Genomic DNA, 11,906 nt, shown 5'->3' on the forward strand with positions numbered 1-11,906 from the left:
TAGTCCTGTGTGTGTATGTATATATATATATATCTCCTTTGTTCAGAGGAGGATGCAGTCAAACGGCTCATTAGGACACACCTCTGTAGCAACGCGAGTTGCTTGAATCACAGGAAACAGCTTTTAATATTTACCCAGATACTACTGGTAAAACAGTTTTTAATGTGCTTGTTCATAATAGCTCTATTATATGTAATTATACGTTTTAAGTGGGGGTTGTGACACCATTGCAATGTGCCCCTCTTGAATGATTTTAAAATAAAAAATAGTGTATAATCTAAATATTTGCCTTTTTTTTCTTTTTTAGAAAACCTTATATCTATACTATTCATATATTTTACCTCTGCTTATAACGTTTTAAGAAATCATCATCAGTTCTCAAATGAAATAAGAGAATATCATATCATATTTTTTATGATAATACATTTATAAAAAATAACAAATTAAAAACAAACAATACAAAATCACATAATGTCTAATAATGATTTTGTGGTGGTAAGTTATTTTGTAATGTACATCATAAGAAAACTTATCAATCTCACATGCAGACTTTTTTTTTAGATAAAATAAAAGCTTTTTTTAAAGTCATCAACTTTGCTCATGAGGAGGAGATGCTAACGGACACAACATTGCTGACAGTCTTACATTGTGTAATTATTACTTATAAGTTACCTTGGCTTGGGGATGGAAAAGTTTGTTCAGCGTATATCTAACAGATGTAAGATTCTGATGAAACTTTCACAACCCCATTTGAAGGAAATAAGAAGAACAACAGGGAACATGATGTTTTAAAGGTCAAACCTTCAGAAATTTGTTACCAATCCATTACCCTCAGCTAATGCTCAGACAGAAACCAATTTTTTTGTATAAGTGAATAGTTTTTTTGTGTTGCTTTAAAAAACTGAAAATATTTTAAGAACTCTTGCAGCTCATGAATAACTTTAAGGAAGCCTTCAGTTGGAAAAAGAGATTTAATATTTGTATTCATTGACACATTTTACAAGAGAGTCATTGTTAAAGCAGTGATTAATTGGTAATGTGTGCACAATATAAGTCATAGAAGTCAACTCCAGTGCTAAGTCCAGGACATTTACATAAATCTATAGAACTTAAAGCCATGGAAACTGGCATGTTAGCTATATTAGCTTGTTGCTGTTGTTGTCAAGGTGAAATTCATTGTACAAGAATGAAGTGTATAATACACATATACAACTGACTAGAGGTGCCTTAGTAAAGGTTGACATTTTGAACTATTGCTTTGCCTAAACATTGTGCAACTAAAAATCTTCCAGTGAAATCAAGCGTGTTTGTTAGCCAGTGCTCTTCGGTTCTTCTTTCCTTTAGGAATCTTTTGATGGTTCCCTTTTGAGTCTTGGTCCTCCCAAGGTTTCTTCCCAATCTCTGCCTAGAAAGTTTTAACGCTGCTCTGAACTAAGATTCTGGTGAATAATTTGTTGATATATCTAGGAATTGATGGTTCCCTGGATTATATGGTGTTGTTCAGGTCCAGAGGAAGAACATTACATTACCACAACGAAGCTTCACTGTTGGGAGGAGGTCATTCTATTTATGCAGTGTTGACTTTTCTGTGGCGCCTATTATTGTAGCAAAAAAAATTCAAATTTGGAATAATCTGTCCAGAGAATGCCTTGGTTTTGTCCAAGTGCTCTCTTCGAAAGTTTGAACAGGCAATGTTGTTCCATCTTGAGAGCAGATGCTTCCTTCTAGCAACTCTCCCATGAACGCCATGTCTATTGATTTTTCGCCTGAATGTAGACTAGGGTGATGACTTTTATACAACCTCGTTTCCCTGTATCATAATTTGATGAGCTTTCATTTAAGATTAAATAAAATATTACATTCAAGGCAATTTGATAAAAAAAAACCTCACGCACAAAATGATTTGACTGTCCTGGCTGACGGCGCACAGCGTTATACGATGTTCTGGAAAATTCTATACATTTCTCTGCTACATAAATTATTGCACAAGTCGGTTTCATGACTTATGTTATATACAGTATATATATATATATATATATATATATATATATATATATATATATATATATATATATATATATAAAATATAATACAATTACATAAAATGCTAAAATGCCTACATAAATAACATTTCAAAGTGGTTTGTGCGTGACCTTTTTCAATATTTTAATGGAATAAACGTCATTTTAGTCATTAATAGGCAAAAGTTCATTCATTCGTGCTACAGGAAATAATGTTTGAGAAAAAAAAATCAAAAAGTCATCACCCTAATGTAGACACGTACATTAATCCAAGATGCTGCCAGAGAAGTCTGCAATTCTCTGCAGGTAATGTGCGATTTGGCCTTTTACTGAATTATTATTTTTCTGTCGTCTTGGTGTAAGTTTTGATGGCTGTTCATCTCTGGGCAGTTGCGTTGATGCAAAGTGCCGTCCATTAAATGACTTGTCTTACAGTGCATGGATGAAACCATAATCTTTTGGAGATGTTCTTGTAGCGTTCCCCAGACTGCTGGTCTGTTATCACCTGATGTCCTCACCTTTCCTCTCAGCATTGGAACAGACTGGTTGGTTTCCTCTCCCTTTTAATCATTGTGGTTCAAATATTTTCCCAGTGGTGTCTCATTTGATTGGTCTGTTTAATTGACTACTTGAGCACTTAAATGTGTTTCACCTGAGTATTTTACCTTATTGACTTTACCAGTGCAGCTGTGTTTCATTTACTTGTGCACATGCTCTGATTCTGGTAGCACACACATTTCCCTCAAGACAAGTAAATGGAATTGAGGAAAACAAAAGAGGATAAAAGAAAATAGAGATATAATTTATCTATATATATATAAACATATGCATTGTCTCCATCATTTGATTTAAAATTGCACAGGCTGCGAAAAGGAGCCTTTTGCTTGTTTATTTACAAAATGCAGTGAGCATTGTTAAGCAACTTAAATACAGCATCATTCCCTAGACTATGTGTGGTCAAATGCAATTTGACAGATCCTTATATAATTATATAGACATCCACACAGCAAACTGGGAGTGCAATATAAGATATTAATGAGGCAATTCTACTCTACCCAAAACATCACTTACATGAAATAATAGTGCTAGTAATGTGAGAACAATTATAGGAGGACTTACAAGAGATAGAGATAAATGCACTGAGGAGACAAGTCAAAGAAGCCTTGTCCGGTGAATGGTATATACAATTGAATCTGCTGCAATGAATAGCAATGGTACATTGTACATGATATCATGTACATAAGACCACACACAGTTAAAAAAAAAGCTAAAGAGTAATGCACCTGCAGACTTCTCATAGAGCACACCTTCAAGAAATAACATTCTTATGGAGGTTAGTAGCCAAAACTCAGACACAAGCTTGAACTTGCTTAAGAAAGAGGGATCTTTGAGAGATATGTGCCATAGGGTACAACCTCTAGACCAGCTCCTCTTTTCAGACATAACCCTTATGCTGCATCCTAATAATGTATCATCTTAACATAAATCTATTTTTAAGTCTACTTTTTAATAAAATTTCATTATATATACTGTTGGGTGTTTTTAAGAAATGAGTAGTATTCATAATACCTGCTAATTGTCTTGTTCCATAGTTAAATCTCAAGTTGCACGTGAGCCCCTGGAGGCCAGCATGCACATCAATATGTTAGAAAGCTGAAGCCTTGAAATAGATTAATATATTTTACTTTAGTGCCTCCAAACTAAATCATACTTTTATAATGCAAAACATTTCCAGACTCCTGATAACACTATCATACAACTTGGAAGATATAATGGAAAATGCTGAGCCAGCAATATTGGACAAGAAGGAAAGGAAAATACAGATATACGTATTTACATTTTCATTCTTTATGCTGCATTCAGAAACTACATCAAGAAACTGGAGATGTAGTTGCTAAGATTGCTATCCAAATCCATTGTTATTTTTCTGCTGTATATTTTTATTATTGCTATTGAATAGTTTGCTTTTGTTTCATAGACAGTTCTTAAGACGCCGTTGCAATTTGTATATGATAAACACCATAGGAAAAAGGGAATAGGGTAAACTAAATAACCTAGATTGTAATGTTTATTTAAATGATTTAATAGTGATTGTGTTGTTGTGTACATGCCAGGCTAATGGGCTGACTCATGGCTATTCAATAACTGCAACCTTGCCTTCACCTTTAGAAATTACCTCAATAGATCACGTGTATAAGTGTATATACAGATTTTTATTCCGGGTGCCTTAGTACTGAAATTACGCATTGGACATTTCCTACAATGACCACTAGATGGCAATAACCTATCAAGCATAGTACATCAAACGTCAGAATTTTCACTTTCTTAAAACTACATTTGAAATGTCAGAGTAATTCATATCAATAAGACGGCGGTATACTAATTCAATGCTTATTTTGTGTAAAGGCATATAGATGAATAAACATTTTGTTGTGGGGAGGCATCTTTATACAGAAACAGAACACAGCTGACTGCAGCCTATGTCAATATTCCCATACCTGATTTTCCAGATAGATAAAGCAGCTTGCAAATCAAGAAATGCAAAGAGAACTCTTCTGTGCAGCTGCAATTAGACAAGACACAACATGTAAATGAACCTATGAAAATTACTCCATCCTGAGAACAGGCTCTTCTTTGGTCCACCCTAATTCCTGTTTCCTTATTTCTAACTCCAAGTCTCCCTCCCTTATCCGCACTTTCCTTAAGCTATGTTCTCTTGCCAAACAGGATCTGTAGGATCCTTCAGAAACATTTACTAGGAGAGAAGAATGTCTGTGTGTGTGTGTGTGTGTGTGTGTGTGTGTGTGTGGTGTGTGTGTGTGTGTGTGTGTGTGTGTGTGTGGTGTGTGTGTGTGTGTGTGTGTGTGTGTGTGTGTGTGTGTGTGTGTGTGTCCTGGAGAAATGTGAGGTCTTTACGGAAAAATAAAAGTAGCAATACCTGTGTACAGTAAACATCCTTTATCCCTTCTTTGTGTGAGTATGTGTGTGTGTGTACATACACAGTATGGATATGAAGTGTATGAACTTGCTGAGGCCCGTTTATGCTGTCTCACCTCTTCACTGCACCCCCCACTAAACCTCATTCCACCCCTCAGAGTAGGACATGAACACTGGAACACAGGTGAACACTGGAACACAGGTGAACACTGGAACACAGGTGAACACTGGAACACAGGTGAACACTGGAACACAGGTGTCATGTCTTTTGTGTACTGATTTCTGTGCCAGTGGCCACTGTCCACAAGCCTTCAGTTAATATTCTACATGTGAAGGTGTGGAGCTCGGGGGCCCCCACTCATTGAGCCTTCTTGTAATCTGAGATGTTGATGCTGTCATCCAGCCATGTCATGTGACAATGACTTGGGTGTAAAGCAAAATCTCAGTGACCCTCATGACTGTGGTCACCTCTGAACCCCTCTCTTTAGTTATGCTGCTATAGAAAATCCTGCCAGAGCCACTTAATATATATGTATAATATATAATATATATGTGCTATATATATGGTTGTTTAAATTGATGTTCACATACCTGCATTTTGTATCCTGGTTACATGATTATAACAAAGATAATTCCATAAAAGCATTTAGGAGATGATCTGTCTGGCCAGTGGATGTGCTGACACCATGGATGGATGTGCCGTTGCCACCAGCAGACTTGCTCATTACAGATCTGGACCCATGAGATTGTCAAGCTGCTTTGTGACAACATGCGTTGTAAAATGTTCTATATAAATAAATTTGACTTTGACTTTGTCCATGTGAATCAATCACACAGACGTTACTTGGTCTCCTAGGTTGGATGAAGAGCTGCTGCCACACAGTGTGTCATCACGTAAGTGTGTCATCACGTAAGTTTGTCTAGTGAACCGACATACATGTCTGACAGAACTCTGAAGGTGGGAATTTAAGGTTTGGTTGATGATAAACGCAAGACTTTGTCCTGCGGAAGTGAGTCATATAGCAATTGACAAAAATCCAGTAGGGAGTGTTGAATAGTGATTAAAATTGAACACATACATAAATTTAAATACATTATAAATGTAATATAATTGCATTCACATGACAATAACAAAACTACGAAATTGCTGAATTTTATAATCATATAACACAGTTATAAAGGATGGCAAAAACATAAAAAAAAACATTTTTTATAGAACTCTAAAGGCATGTGTCTGTTAAGATAAATGTTAGAATGACCTCCACACCTGAAATAGTTAAAGTGTCGACCAAGGGGAAAGGGATGTGTTTCAACAAATGTACACTTTGACATGTGCAGAAGGTGTGGCCTCTGCAAACTGGCTTCTCCTCTTTTCAACAAGTTTGTTTCAAACACCTATAAATGATGAAATGTTTGATTACATCTCAATCTGGATTTTAAGTTAACCATTATTGCAACAGAAAGGTGAGTTTTTAACCTAGTAAAAGCCCCTAAAGACTCTTCTATCTGTGTAATGGCACATCAGAAGAACATGATAGGCCACAGTATGCATAGCCTGAGGGGCTCCGTTACAACACAGCTGACTAGCAGAGGGTAAAATCATGGTAATTTAAGTTTTTGAATACAAATAATAGAAACACAATCCATGTGGAAAGAATTTTTTTTTTGCATGTATGTAAAGATGAGCATCTTTTTTGTAAAACAAAACATGTTTTATAAATCACAAAACTAGACTCATTTAATTAGATTAAATTAAGACCATTAATTAAACCATCCATCTCATATGTACTAGTAGAACTACAGTCAAATAATAGTAGAAATGTTCACTGTGCATCTGGACTGGGCAGTGATGGTGTTATGTCTAATCTTCTTTCATGTTCTTTAGAGTTACCCAGAAGTGTCCACATTCCAGGAGGACATCACAGTACAGCTCTTCAAACACCTCCAGTGCTAAGCCATGAAGTATGAGTTGTTTTTTCAGTAAGTAACAGGAAACCATCACATGAGCTGAGCCTAAAACTAGAGTTTGTTAGTGAGGAGACTCCTTTGAACCTTTTCAGTTGCTTCTACTGTATCCATATGCCTACAGACATTTGTTCAAACCAGTCTTTCTACTGTGCTATCATGATATTATGATTGACAAGCTCTGCCTATGAAGTTTATTTGTTTTTGTTTTTGAAGTGTGGGTGAACATTAATTTAATTGCCATTTTTGTGTGTTCAAAGAAGGTCATCTTACTGATTATCAAAAGGTTTCTTTCTGTCTTTTTTGTTGATCTGCAATGTCTCAACATGCCTCCATATTTCAGTTTGTGTTACCACCCCATTTTGTTGTGAAAAAAACAGGAGCATGATTAAACTTAACTCAGTTTTGTATATAGTGGAAGATAGGATTTGCTACTGGAAAAACAAATCTTTAAATTATGTAAAACAAAACATTTAAAATAAAATGCTGAAAAAGCCTGAATGAACAGCTTGAGGTTTATTTACAAATATCTACAGTAGCTGGTTCATAGCCCAGCTTAATCCAAACAGTCATTGAAATGAACAGATGCGAGACCTTCTAATGCATTTGCAGTTTAGATTTTTTTGTTTGTTTGGTACCACTACTGGAGTACAGGACATACACACAAAAACACATTTAGCATTAGAGTACAGGCAAATACTGCCAAATGAAATGGGATTATTTATAATCAGTGCAATCAAGGACTATAAAAATTAATCAGTGGCACATGAAGAAAGGCATGAAGAAACCCATAATGGACTGGCCCTGCTCTAACAGTATGTAGCCACTATGAAATTATCACATCCTTGAAATAAGGACAGAGTTGTTAGCTCTTCCAAAGAAAATCCCGATGCAGAGACACCCAAAATGGTAGCAATTCAGCATCAAAATGTTCAATATTGCTTCACTATCCCATCACCCCGTCATTGAACGGTCTGTTGGCATTTTTGTACAGCAGGCACTGGTTATGTGTAGCATGGTTCTTTGTTTGTGCATTGAAGTCCATTCTCCTCCTGTTTCATTTCTCTGACCACAGACTGGGAGTGGTTGTGGTTGGGCTGACAGAATCTTTGCACACCTGTATGGAATTCTGGCCATAGCAAGGTGAATGGATGAAGTTCGGACTGCTGGGTGGAGATGAAGAAGATGATGATGGCGATGACGAAGAGTTGCAAGAGGAGGATGATGCTTTGAGTTGAAGCCACTTCTCTCCCAGGGCTTTGGCAAAGTGATCATCAACAGACACACTAATAGAGAGCTGCTGGGAGGAGCCCATTTGGTAATTGACGCCAAGACTCCTCTGAAAATGCTCCTCAACGTGGTCATAACTGCGCTGTGTCACAACTATGCAGAGAAAATCAACACAAAACCATGATCAGAATGGACCCCAAAACAGATTTAGATACATTCATTTTATTTGTAGTGTTTTATTGTAGTGGATGAATTTATGTTGTACATAATCTGCAAGTGAAGAGAAATGTTATTATGAATCACAGATTAGTAGCTATTAATGGAACTTACCAGACGAATGACTGCAACACACTTCAGCTCTGTGGGCTGACTTTACTGATGAGACACAGGTGATTACTGAGGGACGAACCTGCAAGACACATATATGGACTAATGACTCATTACACACTGCAGTATACAAAAGACCAATTCTTTAACAATGATATGAACACTAGAAATACTTGCAATATTAAAGCCATGCTTAAACCAACCAGTCAAGTTAAATGGATTCAGTTCTTAAGAAAACACATTCAAAAGGAAGAGGATCTCAAAGCATAATAATAACTGAAACCTTGTGAATTTAGATTTTTCAAAGTTGCAGATGGCTCCTTCAGCTCTGGTGCCATTAGCAGGTCAACAACAGAAATGGTGTGTTGGGACTTGTTGACGGCATTCCTCCACCCATTGCTCACATTTCTCCCTGAATCCGGCTGGATTGCATATCTAGGACAGGCAGAGGCCTGTCTGTGCCCTCAGAAAGACTCGTTTGGGAATACGGACAACCTTGCAGCTGCTACTCAGATAGTTGAGATAAGTAGACTTTGAGTGGGACCTGGAGAGATTCTGAGAACTGGGGAACTAAACTACACGTGTTCAACAGCCTTTGCTATAGGTTGGGTCGGGTTGGTGGCACAGAGCCCAAATTGTTATTTTGCTTGGTGGAAAGCTATAATTGGTAATGGTACCAATGGTAATGGTAATATTATTATAATGTTTTTGCTGCAAAACTGAAATTAAACTGTTTAAATCTGAAAAATAAGAAATAAAACTTGTTACAATTAGCTATATTTCAATTAGCATTTTGCTAATACCTGTTGCCTGACTGCAGTTGTTTTGTTCTTGTGCTCCGTCTTCTCCGGCTCCATGCGGGGTTTCTTGATAAGGGCCAGAGGCTCATCCATCACTGGTGTTGAGTGGACTGGGCTAGGAATGAGGTGAGGGGGGCTGGCTGTGGGACTCCAGGTAGAAGTAGGACTTTCTGGCACACTGAACCCTGATGGTCTTCTAGTAGTGATGGCTAGGCTCTTACTCAAAGCCCTCTCTCTCCTGAAACACACAGGAAACGATGCGCTGTCTATCACTGTCAAAAAATGTTCCTAGCTGTTGATATAAACCTGGAAATATGTATCTGGAAAGTTACTATAATAAAAAAGCTGAGTATCTTATGGTGTACCTTTCCTCCAGTGTTCGCCCTCGTTCTGAAGTATGCTTGTGCTTGAGTGAATGAGCAGGAATTACTCTGACTCTGTCACTGGTCATGTGGCGGAATCGGTCCTCGCTCCTCAGGTTAGGTTGACCTATAAGGCAACAGAAATGTCAAGTGGAACACAGCTTCATGGTGCTCAATGCAAAGGTTACCATCATAAGTGGAAATGCAATGAAGAAAATCACAAATATATAATTAGTGTGTATATGAATTAACGAAACATATCACATGACCAGGCACTGTTTACAGGGACAAACGGTGAAAAGGAGTGGCAAACACGTAAACAACCACCTTACTGTTAATCCCTAACATTTCATCACCACCTGTATGACTTAATTGTGGGAAAATGTTGCTGTGCCACCGTTAAATGTAAACTCCGTTAAGCAGCCGAACAAGATCAACTGGCTTTATCAGTACTACTGTGGAACCCAGCTGATTCACCACTAACGGTAAATGTCATTCACACACAAAACACCACATGAAAACACTTTAAACAGGCCATTTCAGACCCGTATGTGTCTCTTGATGGCTAATAACTTGACGGCTAATAAGATTTGTGACTTATGCCATGTCAGTGTAATGTTTAGTTTGTGTGTTTACTCAACATCATGATAATGACAGGAGGCAGGACAGACTAATCCAAACATATTTAACAAATATATGAATAAGCAAACAAAGATACAATGAGGTAATTGGATCTAATTAATTTAACTTTGTCAGATTTAAGTCCACAACACTGTCAACTTATTTCACAATTAGCAACAAAATATGAAAAAGGGTATTTTGGACAAAAATAGTTCACATTTTGTTTAGAAATCTCATTCAGTATATCACTCAAGTACTCAACATTTAATATATTTCAATTACAACAAAGCTCTGTACAACAAATTCTATGTAAAGAATGTGTAATGTCAACTGAATTAAACCTTTATGGGAGATTGGCAAGAATATTGGTAAGAATTCCTAAAGGTCAATGAACTCCTCAACCTCTACAAAAACTATTGTTTGTATTAAATGAAAGTTATTATATATAGTTATTTTTACAGACTACTGAGTGTGACCGTTTCAAGCATTCAACAAGCTTTCAAAAGGCTCAAGTGGTTTGGGCAATGAGTGGCATTGTTGGCACATTGAATGTGAACAGTACCCCCTCTCCCTCACACATACACGCATACACACAACGCATATCCCCCACGCAGTGGAGTGTGACAAGATGACACGGTCTGGCAAAATACAGGGGACTGGGTGTAAACCACACCTTGCACCTTGAGTGGTTTTCTAGTGCCCGAGGGAGGGTTATTTTTCTTGAGAGCTCAAACAAAAGCAGACCCTCCTAAAGTCATCACTTGCAGTCACTTCACAATGAATCACTATGCAGTAAGTCACTACCTAATAATTTGCAAGCCTCTGCCATCTGATACATCAAACCCAGAGGTATTTAAATGATAAAAACAAAAAATATACAAATTGACTAAGTGAAAAATATTATTATTAATATTATCTATTTGTTAAAGCTAGTACAGTATCATTCCGTTTGTGTTTACATGTACACTTTTTCGAGTTTACATGACATAATTCACCAGTTGTGTAATTAGGTTAAAAAACAACTTAAAATCGTATTTGACTTTTATCAGGCAGGATATATAATTTTTTCAGTTTCAATTTAGTTGGGCGCCTGCTACACACATATTGGTCCTATATTTCACTGACTGAGTAGAATACACCACTGAGCACAAAGTGATAATTACCTTCAAGGATGTAAACTTTAAAGCCACTGCTCATCCGAGTGATGTAATGGAAATTAGTGACAGCCATGACTCCAGATCCGTATTTTTAGTGGTTCAGGGCCCTGGCAGCTGCTTGAAAGTGAAATCTACCTGGGCTCTTGGACAACTGAAATCTGAAGCTCTACAGTGCTTTGTATCAGGACTGAGGACCTGTGCTATGTGGTTCAACATCTTTGTCTGAGTTCCCATTGGCTCCTCCAAGCCCATCCTCTTCTTCCTACCTCCCTGCTCTTTGTCTGCTTCTAAAACATTAACCTCCACTGGTGCCTTGTGGGAGGAGTTATGGGAGGAGTCTTGTGAGCTGTGAAGTGCCTAATATCTATTCACCCCTCCCCCCATTCCATGTAACTTTCCAACATGGAGTCAGGAGAAAAATTGTCCTAACTTGCTGTGGTAGCGTTCAATTTACAATGTTCTAAGTTTATTTTCTGTATATTCATC

General features: G+C 37.2%; 1 protein-coding gene across 1 annotated transcript; it reads right to left on the reverse strand.

Annotated features, from left to right (window-relative positions):
- Positions 1 to 7,424: 7,424 nt before the first annotated feature.
- Positions 7,425 to 11,631, reverse strand: vgll4l (vestigial like 4 like). The gene is made up of 5 exons (XM_077002960.1): positions 11,427 to 11,631; positions 9,646 to 9,769; positions 9,284 to 9,518; positions 8,484 to 8,562; positions 7,425 to 8,306 (listed from the first exon to the last, which is right to left on the reverse strand). Exons 1-5 carry the CDS (start codon positions 11,491 to 11,493, stop codon positions 7,981 to 7,983), a joined length of 831 nt encoding a protein of 276 aa, XP_076859075.1. The 5' UTR covers positions 11,494 to 11,631; the 3' UTR covers positions 7,425 to 7,980.
- Positions 11,632 to 11,906: the final 275 nt, after the last annotated feature.

This window comes from Brachyhypopomus gauderio, chromosome 4 (assembly GCF_052324685.1).
Source record: "Brachyhypopomus gauderio isolate BG-103 chromosome 4, BGAUD_0.2, whole genome shotgun sequence".
NCBI lineage: Eukaryota > Metazoa > Chordata > Actinopteri > Gymnotiformes > Hypopomidae > Brachyhypopomus > Brachyhypopomus gauderio.

Excerpts from the sequence above, each read along its gene's own strand:
- vgll4l (XM_077002960.1), bottom strand. The coding sequence starts at position 11,493 with ATGGCTGTCACTAATTTCCATTACATCACTCGGATGAGCAGTGGCTTT. Across the intron at positions 9,519-9,645 it reads GGGCGAACACTGGAGGAAAG|GAGAGAGAGGGCTTTGAGTA; the intron begins GTACACCATAAG and ends TGTGTGTTTCAG. Across the intron at positions 8,563-9,283 it reads CAACTGCAGTCAGGCAACAG|GTTCGTCCCTCAGTAATCAC; the intron begins GTATTAGCAAAA and ends TGTGTCTTGCAG.